The sequence below is a fragment of the Trichoplusia ni genome, chromosome 19, assembly GCF_003590095.1.
Source record: "Trichoplusia ni isolate ovarian cell line Hi5 chromosome 19, tn1, whole genome shotgun sequence".
NCBI lineage: Eukaryota > Metazoa > Arthropoda > Insecta > Lepidoptera > Noctuidae > Trichoplusia > Trichoplusia ni.
In genome coordinates, this window is record NC_039496.1 from 4,524,926 (window position 1) to 4,542,952 (window position 18,027).

General features: G+C 35.1%; 2 protein-coding genes across 2 annotated transcripts in view; one reads left to right on the forward strand and one right to left on the reverse strand.

Moving 5' to 3' along the window:
- Positions 1 to 18,027, forward strand: part of LOC113503609 (elongation factor-like GTPase 1) — a 116,480-nt gene that overhangs the window by 84,939 nt on the left and 13,514 nt on the right. The gene's annotated exons all lie outside the window — the stretch shown is intronic.
- LOC113503612 (protein giant-lens) lies at positions 913 to 14,550 on the reverse strand. The gene is made up of 4 exons (XM_026885662.1): positions 14,056 to 14,550; positions 3,619 to 3,743; positions 2,419 to 2,686; positions 913 to 2,171 (listed from the first exon to the last, which is right to left on the reverse strand). The coding sequence occupies exons 1-4, from the start codon at positions 14,245 to 14,247 to the stop codon at positions 1,923 to 1,925; spliced, it is 834 nt and encodes a 277-aa protein (XP_026741463.1). The 5' UTR covers positions 14,248 to 14,550; the 3' UTR covers positions 913 to 1,922.

The following is an 18,027-nucleotide window of genomic DNA, read 5'->3' on the forward strand; positions in this document are numbered from 1 at the left end:
TTTAATTATTAGCGGTAGTGCATATTTCAGCACGCGTATCGCACTGTGTTTTATTACGCTCGCGTTGATATCTTCAATCGATTGTTATTTATTTACTTTGATGAGCCGCTGCCGGTTCCGTGGCATGCGAGCGGCTAGACTGTCGTGAAATTCTAAAGCTGTTTTACAGTTATTGTTTCAATGAAATGTGGAAATTGTGGGAGAATTTCTTTGTGTGAATTATAACATTTATATTATATTAGAAAATACGTTTTACTATTACCCAAGTTTTTTTACCACTCTTTTATAAGAGAGGAGCTATTGTATAGAAAAAATAATGTCGGGATAAAAAGGAGGTTGTATCAAACCTTGGATAATTTCAGCCTTAAATTGACTCTGATGATGTATCCAGGTTTAGTCTTAAATAATGCAAAAAATATTTCATGATGTTAAATGCACAAAAAAAGAAATGGGGTAGAAGGAGAAAAGCTTTTTTTTAATTAAATTTTCTTTTTATTCCTGACCAAATTCAGGTTACGTGAAACGTGGGTGATATTACCATAATTACTTAGTTTCGCAGGCAAATTAGTGACCACAGTCGGATGTGTTTCGTGCTGAGCCTCAATTGAGAAAGTGAAGCCGAGAGGAATCATCTGCTTTTGAAACTCTTGATTAAAGTTCGAGTTTACTAGGTCATAATACAAGGTTGTAGCTGAAAACTGTTGAAGCATCAAATTCAAGAACTTTAGCTCGAAAAGTAATGTTTTAAATGTCTATTTGTTTCTGCATTTGATTTGAGAAAGACAAAGACAAAAGACAGCATTTGTTGGTATCTGTTTTAAAGGTATTTTGTTTTTATAAAATTGCTAAATTTAATTATTTTTATATCGTAAGTACTCTGTGATGAAGATGATAGTTGAAAAGAAACAAAAATAAAATTGATATCGAAACATTTATTCACTTTCTTTCAATAATTTAACTTATTGTATACCTATACATAATAAAACAAATAAAGGAAGACATACCACATCGCAGGTATCATACAAACACCAACATTCTATCATATTTACATAAATACAGCGCTATTCAAACTCCTAGATTTCGTCATCTACAAAACTCTAGCTAGAGAAAACGATCGCCAATAATATTATAAAACATTTCGTCACTGGTATTAATCCATAGATGCTTTATTAAAACTATACATTTTAAGTTTTAGCACTACAATCCTCACACACTCATTCTCGTTTACAATCAGCAAATTCAACTTTTCGGTATCAGACGATACTGAAACCAAATTCAATAAGATATTTAAAATGTAATTTAAAACTTACAACCTTAATATATGGCTATCAAATAACTCGCTTTCGTATAACAAACAATATTATTACACAATTTGTTAAAACAAACAAAACAATGAACATAACTTTGTCTTCTTGACTGGAATGGAAGACGCGGAACAAACGCAACAAACTACGTAAGTATGGCAAGTAAATAATTAAAATATGAAAAATAATAATTTAAACTAAACGTTTGGAATGATTCGACTTACGCTAAGATTATTTACATGATTATAACAGAAACAGTGCGTAATACAAAGTACTTAAATAAGGTATTTACAGTATCTGTATCACTTAAATATCGTTGTACATTATCGAAGCTTACATATTGTTCGTACATTTGATCGTGTCACGTAGACTAGTGTACGCATTAACAAACATAAACGGTATCGGTATCCGAGACCACGATGCAGACATCACTGCCATTAAATTATAACAAATTAGTCATTCTTTTAAAACCAAACATGCTTATCACTTTTGTACTAAACAGGTAATGAGCAAAGCAAACTTTGTTGTGCTCGTTGAAGCTGTGGAGCGCGTTCAATGTACAGTTTTAAGTACATTTCCAGCTGAATCACACTTGTTGAGGGTTGTTGGTGGTTAGATTCAATCCTTATCTCCTACGAATCTGTATGCGTCGGGCGGGGGCTCGGGCATGCAGTAGCCGTGGTAGGTGCGGATGTCCTCGGCGGCGTACGTGATGCCGGCCAGTACGCCGGTCTCCGTGTGGTGGCGTGGGCAGGTGTGGCCGCGAGGGCACTGGCAGATGGTGTTAGCATTCACCTCGTCGATTTGTTCATGTCGTCTCCTCGCGCTGAATAACTTGCAAGGCTCTTTTCGTGAACAACGTAGCCTCTGTAATAATAAATATGTATTAGATTCATTGCCATAAACTCAACTTAAAAGAAACGAGGAAATCAACAAAATAAATAATATGTGCACTCCGAAAAGGGCTAATGGCTTTAAGAGCAAAATTGAAGTGGAATATAGTTGCTGAAAACTTTGAAATAAAGTCATTCCAAGAAAAACTTGAAATACTTAAAACGATCTCCCAACACCCATCTACCGGGCGCACCGCAAACTAAAGTAAAAGCCAACTCACGCTTTGCGGCGAACACGCGAACTGGTACTGGTTCCCCGGCTCCCCGCTAGGTGTCGTGTACGGCAGCTTCTTCAATAGGTACGTGACCGAGAACTTCGGACAGTGACAGTTGACGATCTGCTGGGTCGCATTGCTGTCGGGAAACGAGTAGATGATCCAAGCAGCATCCTTGAAGTAACGGCATTTTGGGAGACGCTTCACTGGCTCACAAGTCTTGTATAACGTTGTCTTGTCTGACAGTGTGTGGTTGTCATCGCCCGTTAAATCACTGTAATAAAGAAAATAACATAAACATAAAAAATATAATTATTTTCAAATGAAGTATTTTAAAAGGAAAGTTTAGGATGTAAGGCTTAGCGCGTGGTGTAATTTCTTTCCGTTAGCAGCGGATTTGTTGAACTGAACTACAAACACCAATGACTCAGGGATAATTACGTTTTATAAGTAATCTGAGCTCAAACTATTTGAGACCGCGAATGCGATAACTTTTATAAGGAACTTAATGAAAAAATGTTATTATAAATAAGTCACCGCAAAATTTATTGCGGTTTTCGATCCCAATGATAAGACAAAAAATATACACGATGATGAAAAAAGAAACTATCAGTAATCCTCCTAATACCTGATCATTTAAAAACCTCAAAAAACATTCAAAACGAAAGCTGAAAACTACAAAACATCTAATCTTCAAAAACTGAGACATTTAAATAATGGCCTCGAGCTGCACCCATTCACTTTATTATGATCTTTAAAAGGGAAACCCTGTCAAAGGTTGGAATAACAATGAAGCCAGATTTGAATACATAATCTTCCTTTTAACAGGGTTAAGTGTGGAGATAATCATGCCGCAACAACCCATTTCCCTGATTTGCCTCGTATTATATCTTGCTAAAAGCTTAATGTATAATATATCATGTTTCTGAATGATTAATGATGTATATCCCTTACTTGTGGTTCCAATAATGTTTGTTTTTGGGATCGGCCAGAAGATAACAAATATGGACTCGTTTTGAATAGTTAGGTCAATTGTAAATGGATCAAATCATAAGTTACTTTTAGATAAGTCAACGTAAAGGAGTATTCAACTTTAAATTCCCCAAATGTCAAAGACAACTAAAGGGCGTTGCCCAAAATCCAGGCAACAAATATTTCTGATGCTGACATTGTTGTGAACATGTTATGTAAACATATAACACTAACCTTGAACAAGGTCTATGTCCCAAACAGCGACACTTTCTCTCGATCCAGGGCTGCGTCGCGTCATACAAGTCTACTTTACTGCAGACCTGGCGCGGCCGGCACGCTGGTAGGTCTTCTTCGGAACCCTGGAATAACAATAAAATACGACATAAGTATAACTTAGAACTCGTTGAATAATATTGCACTTAGCGTCAAATTGTTTCGTGTTTATAGCGCTAAACCGAAGAAAACGATATCGGGTAATACCCTAATTCAATCATAGAATTCCACATAGGTTCACAATAGTGTGCACAATTTGGATGTGCACGGAATCTATCAAAATTCGCGTGCATTGTTTACATTCAATTTGCGTCGCGTCGCCTCATTCTTACATTCAACGCGTCGACGAATACGAAAATTCAAAAAGAATTAATCGATCAATCATCCTACAAAAGAAGTTGGCGTGGGAAAAATGGAAGGTGTTTCAGGACACCTGCCTTTGGTACATAATGATGGAGATTATTACGAGGGACGAGACGAAAAGACGTTAATCACAATGTTCCTAAAGAAATCACAATATGAACATGTGCTATCTGCTCTGGTTCCGACGTATTTTTTGCTCCAAAAAGGACCATCGGTCGTACTTCCGACCGGAAGACGTGCCATTCGGAAACCTGTTCGTTGTGGGAACATTTTTTTCTGCGAACACTTGCAGGGCTATTAGACACTCCAAACTGTAATTAAGCTATTTCGTCAGTTATAAATTATTAAGTTTAATTGGAAACGGTCAACATCCGATGGATGCCTTTAATTTCTGCTTTTTGTTTTAGTAGTTTTGTGCCAAAGTACAATTTATAACTTTACCCGAACTTGTATACTTGATTCAAAGTTATGATGATAATTTGATTCTATTTTGAAAGTCATTGAACAATTGATCATTCTAAGGCTTCTAAAATGTAGGAATTCATTTTATCATATATTTTGGACACGCATCACAATTTGGACAGCCCTATACACGCAAAAGGTGTTAAAAAAAGATTGTATATTTTTTTCTTTGTTCCGGATATGCTTCCCGTTTCTTGTGTATTGCGATAGATTTCGCGGAAACGGTCTCAGTTGGATCTCCCAAACACCGGAAACAGCCCTTTTGTGTAGCACACAAAGAGTACAACGAGACATACAATGTATGGGTTGTTGACTTACTTCGTCAAGAGTTTGCCTTTATTTAACGGACTCTCGTTGACGTCGTCCTGAATGCTAATGCTGGTTGTAAGAAAATTACATTTCGGACGCACCTCATTGAATTCCTAATGAGGCTGACGAAAAACACAATAGTACGCATTACGTTGTATGAAACTGTTTTATCGTGGATATTTCGGTCGCGGGAGATGGTATATGGGTGTTTTATACGACAGTTACAGGATTATCGCGAAGGGATCGCATGTCGCTAATGTATCCGAGGATACACGATCACACATTATACTAACGAATAGCCATTTGTAATGCCCGGGGAGACGTCGGATGTTCTCGAGATTTTTTGGAACCGATATCTGAGACACGAACTGCGCTTAAGGCGACTGTCCCAAAGGACGTATACTTTTCGTCCTTTTGATTCAGAATTAGCAAGAAATATTCCGATTCACAAATTGTTACTTTATGCCCTGGTCTTAAGGCAGGATGTTGCGTAAATCTTGGTAAGGTGAAAAGGGGTTAGTGTAAATAGCGAGCGATAAGCGATATGCCTTTGTTTTGCGGTTAAAGTTTAACTAAGTTACACAAAGAGTAGAGTATTCAAAGGCCCCCTTTTAGTAAGCTTTCGTTGTTGTCCAGACAATAAAAAAATGCACAATGCTTTCTACTTGTACCTAGTCTGCAAAAACGAATGCAGTCGAAATGACTAGATAAAGATTCAAGTTACGTTGCGGTAACTTAAAAATCAAATCATCTAATCTGCCTTTAAAATCGATCAGATTCTTATAAAGCTCGCAAAGCAAAGTCTCCATTTACTAATTTTGTTGTTTGTAAACTGTAAGCACTAACAATGCGAGCCTCTAGCTCCGGTAACCTAACCACAGCCTAAGTCCCTAGCGGGTGTCGCGGGGCAGGGGGCGCGGGGGCCGCGGCATCCGGTCCATCGAACAGGTGGCGCGCCCACGCTAATAAAATAATTTGTTACTCGCTCCGACCTTCCACAACCTTCTGATATAGCCAGCCCTTTCTATCGCATAGCTTTCGTATATTGCTGATTCGTTTTCGCGTTTCAGTCAGATAATGCTGAAATTGTTTGTTGTGATTGTTCTAATTTTAAAGTTGTTGGTTTTTTTTTATAGTTTTTGTTAATTAAATATGAAGTTTTTATTTAAATAAATTTAGTTTAATTTAGTTATAGACAGAATTTTATCTTTTTGCACATCAACAAATGTACTGTAATTAAATTTATTTTGTAATAAATTGTGTTTGTAAATAATAACATAAAGTAGATCAGTCCTAAATTTCCATATAAAATTATGGAAGGTACGCATAATGTCACATCCCCTTTGCTAATAATTTATTCAAATTAGGGAGGACAGTCGCATAATCCTTGCTAGAGGGACAAAATTATATAAACAAGATAAAAGCGTCTGTTTGTAAATTATTCATCGTGTTATTCAAATTTTATTTTGTATATTATTCAATGTTTTGTTGTTTGTTTGCATCCGTCTGATTAAGTATTGTTTATTGTTGTCAGAATGTATGTAACATAGTTTTCACGGTTGAGACAAATGACTGTCAGAAAAGGCAAGTTTCAACGATGCTTCGTTTAAATTTTGAAACCTTTAGCCAATTATTTCCAATGGTATAAACTATAAACTACCAAATAAATAAAGGTATGTTATACGAAATATGATATGAATTTTAAGAGCAGCTAAGTTCACTCTAATACAACGTATCTTTATTCTTTAGAAGAAAACAAAATGTTTAATTATCCCAAGTATCTTCCTAAGTAGTATTGAACCTCAAAATAATAGTATCCCTCAACAACCTACGGATATACCGAACACCAGATAACTCTCTATAATTTAAGATATCCGTTTTAAAATCCCTTCAAAATCCGTAACTCGTAAGTTTAATACGTTCATAATTACAGATCCGAAAACACGAGTGTTTTCAATAAATCATAAATAACGATTTGTTAGCCGGCGGCCGACGGATGCTGGCCGGTCCGTTCCGGGAACACAGGTAGCCGAGAAATTACTAATCGAGTAATTATCTCGCAGCCAACGGTCACATGTTATTTATTACTAACGCAATAACTTGAAAAAAAGGCTGTAGGGTAAACCTTAAGAGAATGGCCGAAGTTGAACAAGGAAAATGGATAAATTGATTCAATTTCTTCGTATTAATCCCATAAATCTATTAATAACCCATTCCCATTACAACATTATATAAACAACGCATAAATTCAACGCGTAACGTATAAAAAGTTAAGCATAAAACTATTTTAAATTGCTAAATTTATTTTATAGCCCCATAAATAATGATTCGATACCTTTAATCAATATATTTACATCGAACAGTTTTAATTTACTACACTTAATAAATCAGTTAAACGCGTATTTAAATTCGTAGGCCGTAGTAAGTTTACGAGTCAGAGTCCCCTTTAAAAGACATCAACGGCTCACATCACAGAAATGTGTATGTGTATGAGTATCAATGAATGAACGCACGCGCCTCTAATCGTCACACTGCAGTTGTATACATACATTGTCATACTTATGTGTCCAATGACACCGGCAGTTATGAAACAACTTGTATAATGTTCCTACGTTATTATGCCTACGCGAATGTAAACAATTTTAAACGGCGACGTTGTGGTAAATAAGTATGGAATCATACATGACTGTGCTACTTGTGTTTTTAAATAGTGTCCGCACGTTCTTTTATGCATTCTTAGGTTAAAGCTAACACTTAAGGTATAGTTGTATCATATAAGGTAAACGTGTAATAAAACACTGCATGTTTAATTTATCCGTTAGTCGAGAATTTTCTATAGCCATAACATGATGTTAACCCAAACATTGGTAGATAGCGACCCTTTAAAAACTACAGACAATTTTTACACCATAGGCTCACAAAGAGCACTGAAAAGCAACTCTCAAATGAACTTCCTCATATTACAACTACACACATCCGCAGTTGCATCATTCCAGAAAGTCTTAACCGCCCACATGTGGGGTTCACTTACGACATTTGTTCGCGAGGTGTTGGTGTCTAAGCATAAGTAAGTATACGCCTGTGTATTGTGGGCCAGGGCATCCGGAGCGGGCCATTGACGACGCACGTGTTTCCTTGAGACGGAAGCTGGGCCCAGTTCGTCTTCCACGGTAATCCCGCTCGAGTGTCCCACTTGAGTTTCGTGATTGACTTCGAGTGGCGATTGTTTAATTTCAAAGACGAGTTACTTGTTTTTATTATCCTATATTATCGTCGTTCGGTTTTATTTAGTCTGGAATACGCGGGAATGTTTTCGAGCGTATTCTTGCAACTTGACTACAAAGTTGGTAGTTCTAACACAATTTTCTTTTCACAATACAAATCAAAATTATAATCCCATTTCTGTTCTTCTTAATTTTTAAATAGCTTTTTCAACAACTGGTACAATAATTTCTTTAATCGACTAACTTTCCTATATTTCCAATAAAACGAGAAGGCCGTCAAATAAAAAGGTTAGTTTTAAACAAAAACTGACAAGATTCGATCCGTGTTTATTTTTTGAGGTGCGGTGAGGGTGTTTAGTGTTTTTGTGGCGTAACGCAGGTGTCTCGGGTCCTGATTCAAGCTTATTGCTCTTTTTAAAAAAAGAACTGAATGTAGGGCCGAGAACAGAAGCGATGGAAAATACTAATTTTGTTTGGTCTTTATTTTATTATGCTTCATTCGAAGTTGTATTTTGGTCGCATGTTGACAGTTCCGTATGAAATATTAAGATAGCTAAAAAGAGGTTTCACTTTGAATCACTCAATCAATTCAGCCTATCGAAGTTCACTGCTGGAGTAAGGCCTCCCTAAACTTTGCGCCACAACAGCCTCCAAGTTGTGTCTGAACAGTCTCAACTTTGAATGAGACTACACCTTTAGGATTTTCTACGAAAAAGTCACATTAATCCAATTGGCTAGGAAATATACTATTAATTGTGTTACAAGTAACATATTCATATTATCTTGTATTTTCAGTATATTCCAGCCTTACCATTGATGTGCTCACAGCCCTACGTCCATTTTTTACGATCCGTTTTCTTTGTTGACGCGTGTCCCACTGTCACGGTTTTTGTCCGCCGCAACCGTAGCGAAGCGTAAATTATCTCATTATTTCTATTGATTTTATTTTTCCTTAAATCCGATTCTTAAGATGGCTTTATTTTATATTTTTGTTGTTCGATGCCTGGTATTTGCTTGACTGGGTTCATGATGTTTTTTCATGAAACGAACGTCATGTAAGTTTTTGTTTTATCTATATACATCTACATTGTTAAGAACTACTTCATACATTTTAGAGTGCATAAGAATGCAACAAACTAAGCAAAGATTAAATGATTAATACACTTATATAGTTCTGAATACATATATAATATAGATAAATTAAACCCAGACACTGAACAAATAATCGCGCTCATCACTAAAGAAGTCCTGAGAGGGAATCAAACCCATATCCTCCCATTTAGTAGGTCAGCCACTAGACCAACAGGCCAGTCGAATCTACCAAGTGTACCCACACGATTTAGAAAAGCTTTAAAGGAAGATCACTTCCTAATGTTTCTCACATTAAAAAGATAATACACAGAACTATATTTAAACCTCTTTGTTTTACGTCATGCAAAGATTCTTATTATAGTGATATATGCATTATGCTTAATGCATTATGATTGTTATTTAAATACCGATACGTGCAAAAGTTTTATTGTCTGCATAACTTGGGCTTTATTCCCGTTACGTCCGCCATGTTACTTCCTTTGCCAACTTATTATGATCTTTTATATTATTAGACTGTATGTATCAATATATTTTAACACTTGCTAGCTTAGCAACGCGGTATTACTCGCGTAGGTTTCGATATACGAACGTAAGAGATTTGTGCGATGTTTTATAGTTTTGCTTGCGGATATGAAGCCTAAAAACTTTAAATTTAATTAAACGTAAGATATATAAGAAAGGATAGTTTCTGTTATAAACTAAGAAAATAATAATAGAATTAAGCGAAAAACGCTTAGAGACTAAATCTAACCACCAATAATCACTGTGACAGCAACTGTATTATTTATACTTTTCTCTTTGTTCCAAGTCTGTTAAATTACTAGAAACATTAAAAGAAATACTCAAACCTAATTAATTTAAGAAATTATTCCTGTGTAATTCCGATTGTAGAGGATATTGCCGACAGCAATAATATTAACATTAAAATCACAGAACGTTAACAATTATTGTATAATTATGAAAATTAATATGTTATATTAACATAATTTAATTTTAACTTTTCTTAGATAATCTATTTTTATAATGTAAATTGTATTACATTTTCATACAAAATTTGACTTTTTATTTCATTTGAATCGGCTTGTAATCTCCAACTAAAATGGCAATGAAGTGCATTAAACAATTTATGTAAATAATTAAATTCGCTGCAATCACTCACAATAAGACATTGACGTCAGTAATCGACACAAAAACGTGTACATTTATTAGCAAATTGATCAAATTATCAAGAAAGAAGCGTTCGGTACGAATTATAATAGATATTCAAAACCAATTATTTAATCAAATGGCGCCAGACAATTCTAACACGATAAAAAGTAAACAAAACAGTATTCGCAGTTTTTTATGTTTACGACTTCTTAAATATGTGTCAGATATCAAACCCATAAATACGTCTGTATTTATATATAATTGCTACACGGCGCCTTCTCATCAAATCTGCAAACTTAATAACGCTTTACTAAATTAATCAAACGAATATAAATAAATGACACCTCACGAGTAATAAACTTTAACATAAATGTCAAACACATAGAACCTTTAATCATTATTAATTTATCAACACCTGCACTTTAATAGAAATTTATTGTATTTTTTTTCGCAATCTTCCATCGTGCGACCCTATTTCACACTCACGGAAACACCTATTGTGTAATGGAAAATTATGATGGAGCACAAAAACTGCTGAGGTCGTCCGTAATAATGTTTTAATAATGATTGATGGACTGCCACATGCGCTGGTAATCCTTAGAAGCATCTATGACGACCAAATTCGAAAGATATCGCAAGGGATTTAAAAGAATTTACACTTCAAGTATCTTGTAAAGCCATGGGCAATTTACAATTACAATTGTTTTATATTCCATTCACCTTCAAAAGCCATAGTAACCTGACTTTTCCCAGTTTCAGTACATTTAAGAGATTTCTGAGCGTTAGCTCTTGGAGATATTTAACCTCTAGTCCTGAATCGGAAATTCGATGCATTGAAAAGGAATTGATTTGCTAAGATAAGTACATAATTTTCTGTCAGTGATTCATGTATACCTCCAGGGTTTTCTATGAATCATGTCCTCCCTATTCGCAACCCTATTCTGAAAATATTCAATGTGTAAGCGATGAAAGCAAGCAGCTATTAATGTGAGTCATTTGTTTCTGACATGTACACAGTTCTAGACTTTCCTATAGGCTGAAAGAAGTTTAGTTCGTTTCTGAGCAGGCAATTCAGGCTAATGACCAATAAAACACGACACCAGTTGAAATGCTTGATTAGATGTTTACATGCAAACTGCAGTCGGTTCATTTGGTTGAATTTGACATGATTTTGTTAATTTGATGCTGTTGAAGATGTTTTTAGCATTATTTTGAGTTTGTGCCATTTATGATGGTTAATAATATGGCTATATTGATCCTGACAGGTTTGTGTGCATGCCTTTTATTAGGTATTTAATCTATTTCAATTTTTGACGACTTTATTAAAAAATATGCATGCATTTGTGTAATTTAATCCTCAAACAATCATAAACGTAATACTGTCCCCTATTCGACGGTCCATGTACAATAGGTATGTGTGTTAGCGAAAATATTGATACTAGCAAATTATGTGCAAACTCTCAAGCGATAATCAAAACCAATTTCGCCTATTGATTCATTTCTCGGAACACTTACACTTTATAGGCAAATTGTAAAGCCATTATTCTATTCCGTCTGACAATCTGAATTGTAGTGACACGGACGCGGACATGTGAAATTTAGTCGATCCCCGTTGTTTGAGCGGCTTCCTTTACCACTTGCAAATTGCTTCAGAAGCCAATCTTAACAAGTGATGATGATTTATATCCGTGAGTACTGATTTATAACTTACAAGGTTATTTGTGACCAATGTCAGTGCAGTATTATTAGCTCGAAGATTGGGCACATTTTGTGAGACTTCTTCACAGCACGTGGCCACAATGGCAGAGTAATCCGTTTATGAATCACTTTATTGTAAAAAGGCGCGTAAAACCTCCTCAATTGTTCCCCAAAGACAGTCATGTTATTAAGTATTATGAATGGAATCTGGTTCATTTTCTGCCCGCCAATGAATACAATTTTGTTTAAACTCGTTAAATAAAAATTCAAGAACATATAAATCGTGCGCAGCTTTGAATGGCTTTGCATTTCTTAATGTGGCAGTATAATGTCACATTATGTATATGTAATGATTCTATTCAGATGTTATCAATGAGACTTTCAAAGTGGCCCGCGGGACTCAAGAGGTGTGTCTCGCCGGCAGATCACAAACACCCTCTTGAAGTTTTGTTATTCAAATCTTGGGAGCACTAAACTCTACTATTATTTACAAGTCGGCACTTTGATACCCGCTGTGAGACTAAACGGTTGATTACTGCGAACACAGCCGCATCTCCAACATGCACAATGGCGAAACTGCACTTTTGTTAAGGATACCTTTAAAAAAACATGCCGCTTACACTCGTGTATCTGTCAAGATTCGACCATAAAACGAAATATGAATAAACTACGAGATAGCTTTAAATTCTATCGCTTAAAGAGATGAACGATCGAAAAGACGGTTACCGTTACGAATGGGCTCATAGGCAATGACATAAAAAAGGCATATTTTTTTTTGGAAAAGCACACACGGGCCGGGAGCTAGCTCGGCCCGTAAGTCATCGAAGCTGTCAAGATAAGAATGAGTGAATGAACACCTGCCGCCACCGGTGTTACGCGTGCGCCTACGCACCCGCGCGCACCTACAATTTTATAATTCCATTTTAAAAAATACTCGCAACACCATCGAATTTGAATTTTATTGTACAACGAATACAGTTTAATATCGTGTAAACAAATATAAATCTTAAAACTATTATTGAACAAACGTAATTACGAACCTAGGTTGGAGCGATTATTTTCTTGGATCGACTTTAAAATTAGATGTAATAATGATTATTATCGTTGTTTTTTAAATATAACTGACAAGACTTGACATCCGGAACTGCTTTTATTTTTATTAGTATGAGGTCGTATTTATTGTGGTATTTTATACGTGTGTAAAGTTTGATCATATTTTCGCATAAATAAGAGAGAGTTATACCTATGTTGATGGTTTTTCCGGAATACTTTTTTTTTACGATTTCTTGGTAGTTGTTAGTCATGGGATCTCCGTGTTTATAAATTTAACATGGTCGACATACTTGTGCTATTTGCCGGTTTTAATTGGTCTAATTGTTGGGTGGAACCCTTCGTGGAATCTCACAATTATCTCCTCATATTGCCGCAATGCGTCATCTATTGCGATATATATATGTGATATGAATTACATAATACGCAATCAACTAGTTTAAAAACAACAACAAAAACTTTTTTATTAGGACAGTTATGTTTCCGTAATTCGTAACTTGCTACCGTTTGAGTTTCATAATAGAATCGCAATACTTAACGACCTATTTAAGAAATTGTGAGACAATAAGATTTTGTTTGAAATTCAAAAACAAGTAATGGTTTCCTTTGAAATTCTTCGTTCGTGACAACCGTCACGACATAGACTTTTAAATATTAAACTATACAACAAAGATCCAATAAGGCATTCACTCTGCGTAACCCTATTTATCTTTCATCGTAAATATCTGACAATGTCTCATTATAATTTTCGTTTATAAATTTTGGCGCCAATTCCGTATTGCTATAATTTCCAAAATAAAACCTTAATTATACTGTTAATGGTCTTAACATACATTCGCATAATATCTTGATTTTATGAAGGTTGACTTCCAAACACTTTCAATGCCAGCGTAGACAACAAAACATTTACTGGCGCACTTTCGGAATCCTATTTAAAACACTTGATTTATTTAATAGAACAAAATATTTACTTTAACCCCTGTTTCTTTTATGAAAGTATTGTAAATGAAAATTATACTACATTTTCGCAAAGCAAAAGTTAAAAACTTACCCCGGTCTGGTATAGTATCTTGAGATCACTCTTCGATGGCAGTGGTATTCTCTTGTGTGGTAAAAATGGCAGCTTATCTGGCCTCCTCAAGTGAATCTCTCCCGAGGGCCTGAAGGCTTCCAGCGGCGTTCTGATCACTCCACGGACCCCGCAAAGTGCCCACGCCAGCAGCAAGGGGGTTAACACATGCATGTTCGCTTCACAAGTACACAACAAATAAAAAGTAACTGTCAGTTGTAACGTTCGAATTGTTTAAAACTTGAAAAGTGTTCGAATTGTGAACGGTGTTCGATATTCGATGTCGGTGCGTGTTCGGGTCGCGTGCAGTGTCGCGTTGTGGTCGGGCAAGCTCGGACTGGCGGCAAGCGCGCCGAGGCAGGTACGACTTAGCCTACGCGCCCGGTATAACCACCTCCGACTGCGACCGCTCACACTTGATTCTTGAAGCTTTCCTCACAATTTGCCGCGGCTGTGTTTCTTTGAAAACATTTAAATATTCGCATGTTCAGTTTAGTTTTATTTTATGTAAAATGATAACATGTTTTGAATAAAAATGTTTTTTTTTTGTTAATGTTTTGTAACGCCGTGAATCTTTATTGTAGGTATAATTAATGTTTGCTATTGTATAAAATTCCAGAGACTTATCACCTCCAAAGAAGGTTATTGGATCTTAGATTACAAACGTTTTCTATATAAGAATGCCAACACTTCCAAATAAAGAGTCGTTTAACTCATAAGTATCAATATCTACAATAAAAAAACTATAAAATTAAATGATCCATTCACTCTACGAGTTTTAAATAGGTACTTAATAAATCCCAAATAAGCGAACAGACCAAGTGTTAAATTTCAAGTCGTTAGGCGTAGTGACGTAATAAAATATATTTTTTAAATACCCTTGTGGATCAAGAGTGTTTGGTTGCGACGAGTTGACTTCCTACCGACGATGTTTTTTTACACAATCTTGTTGCTCTGAGGGCAAGGGTGTGTTCACAGATACAGCATGTCTTAAAAATAAATATAGGGAAAGAAATAAAAATGTTTCTTAATGATGGATAAAAAAAAAATGCAATATGTAGGTAATGATTTTTGTTACAAAGTAAAAGAAACTAAAAAAATCACAATTTAAGGATATTTTTTTATGTTGGAATGAAAGGTATTGATGTTAAATCATAAATACTGTGGAGATTGAGCTTGATTCGGTTCTTCAAAGCTTTACCTCTAAACATCGCTTCAACAGCGGTATATGAATAACTCCACTCAAAAAACAAAAGATACCTTTAAGTAATCCTATTTCACAGTAACTACTTGAAGTAAACAATAAGAACAACAGATAATTCGGACGATTACCGTAACAAGGGGGCTCGCTTCCCGTAATACCCACTCGATTAACAAAAGCCGTTGCTACCCATCGTGCATATTCAATTGTTTTAAAACAAAACAATGTCATTCATGTATTCGTAGAACAGGATTTCAACTCATTCATGTGAATTCAAAAAGAATCCATTGTCAGTGTAACGCGACCTTATATCTTCCGTCTCGCTCGCTCCCATTCACCGTCGTCGCGGCCGCATGAATGAACCGCTTCTTATGAATGGACACAGTCGCTATAGTACTATACGTACCTACCTGCCGATCGGTATATATGTGTGGTTTATATCAAGTTATATGGGTGTCGAGATATGTACTTGTACGTGTGTATATGATGGCACGTGGTCAATCGTCTTTTTATTTTATATACGTAATAATAAATGCTTAGCTTGGACGATCGTTAGGTTTGAATTAAATTTATTGCTTGATAATATGTTCGTAAGTATTTCAGTTAGAAAGTAAGGGATATACTTACATACATTGTATATTGTAATATCCTTGTCCTCATCCTTATATTAATGTTTCCTTATATCCAGTTTTGAGAAATACAGTCGCCTGTTCTTGAAATTTTTAAAATACAGGCTGGTTTAAGTTTAGATGTATATTTATTGTCATATTTTTCAGAATTATTGAATTTATCCGGATTTTCTTTCCGACATTTTTTTTGAAAACTGGTTGAGACGGTTTAAGAATGATGAATGTTTTCATTTAACTTACCTTATTATTAAATGATATTGAAAAAAAATCAGAACTTTTAATTTGTTCAATAAAAAGAACAACTCGTTTAAGCAGTTTATTCGTTATGTCGAGGGGTTTTCATTAACATTCTAATATCATGCACAAGGCATCCATAACATATAACTACTGATACAATTTAAAGTGCAAAGGGCACATAAAACCCCGCTGTTTTAAAACACATTCCCTGCATTTTATTATACAGACAAATATGTTACTACAACAATATACCGCTACCCACTAGACATGCAAACAAGGTGATATAAAAACAAACACCCCTACTTATTCATACCGTTCGAATAACTTGCAAAATCAAACAAAGAAATTCCTGAAGAGGTCGCGTTTCAAACGCGTCATACTTTCATGAAAACCTTCAGCAAAACAGATTCAGTCTGTGACGTCACAGTCTAGCCACAAATTAGCATGACAAATGAAAAGACTGACGTCACAACGAAGACTTAGGTCTTACAAATTGTCTGCTAGACAGAAGGACGATGACGTTGTAATATTTTGTGATGGAATAGAAAGAAGTAAAATAAAATAAATTTACTTCATAATAATGACAAAGAAAAGCTGACGTGCTCAGGACTTAGGACTCAGTTTTCCCGACATGCGGTATGTTTCCTACGATATTAAAAAATACTTTTAACTTAACCTTAACTAAAAAGAAAGAAAATGTATTTTCTTCTTTGTGTTCATTATTGAGAACATAATAAAAATTAATAATCAAACAAATTAAATGGTGTTTATGACTCTACTTTCGAATATTTCCGTAATTATTTTAATTAATGTGCCAGAAAAGTCACTTACTGACCTTTAAACTATTGACCTTGTTTATAACACAGCAGTGATTAATTAATATTAACACCAAGTTCAGGTTAAAACCTTTTTGTACAAAACAAAGTGTTTTTACACCTTGGATAAGCATCAAGAAATTTTAAATGGATCATTAATATTAGCATTTATAATATTTCAGCCTCATCAACATATTTTATGAACATTAATAGTACTATTAAATTTGTATTTAGTATTCAAGAGTTCATTATATAAATATAAATTACGAGTGTTGCCCCGCGGTTTCCTTTGCCTCGCTTTTCTGCAAATAAGTGACACGATGTTAAAGATCTCTAAATTTTAGTTTTTTATTCTGTCAAATGTATTTTGATCTGAACTTGATAAGAGCATTAATTAAAACAAAATTAACTTTTAGAAATGTGTCGACCTTGTCGTCGTAAATTTAACCGATTGATTACAAGTACGATTTTTTTATAATGACGTTCCAAACTTCACGAAACAACTAATTGTTTCGTGAAAAGTAAGTCAAGTTAAGCATAAGACTTAAAAAATCAAGCCGTACTCGGTCAACATCAGAAAAGCAAACAGACAAAATGACAACTAAAACCTCCTTCTCAAATTTCATTATTTTCAAGAAAACGGTTACCCTATACTTTTAAATCGAGATAAAACCCCAAATAAGTGTCCACTATTCGAAGTCACGTAGCAAGGGTTGCGCGCTGCGGGTTTGGCACGACGTCGCCTCTTGTATTGTGTAGTACCTCTGCTAGACAATGCATATCTAAGCAGCCACTTCAATATGAGTGGTCAGCATTTTTTGCACCTTCAAGTGGAAGAGGGACAGGTATAAAGTGGTGGCACGCGCAACCAACGCTAGGGTTGTCAATGATTATTCAAATCAGATTTCTTTTTATTCATTCGTGTTTTTTAGGTTTTTACTCTTTGATATTAAGTTAAATAATATGCACATACTTAAAGTATTTAACGATCGTTGAAAAAAATGTCTTACATACATATTATCTCGTTTTTCTAATAAATTTGACTGTGCGCAAACAAAACTCCTAGTTTCAT

Excerpts from the sequence above, each read along its gene's own strand:
- LOC113503612 (XM_026885662.1), bottom strand. The coding sequence starts at position 14,247 with ATGCATGTGTTAACCCCCTTGCTGCTGGCGTGGGCACTTTGCGGGGTC. Across the intron at positions 2,687-3,618 it reads GGACATAGACCTTGTTCAAG|TGATTTAACGGGCGATGACA; the intron begins GTTAGTGTTATA and ends TCTTTATTACAG. Across the intron at positions 2,172-2,418 it reads TCGCGTGTTCGCCGCAAAGC|AGGCTACGTTGTTCACGAAA; the intron begins GTGAGTTGGCTT and ends TTATTATTACAG.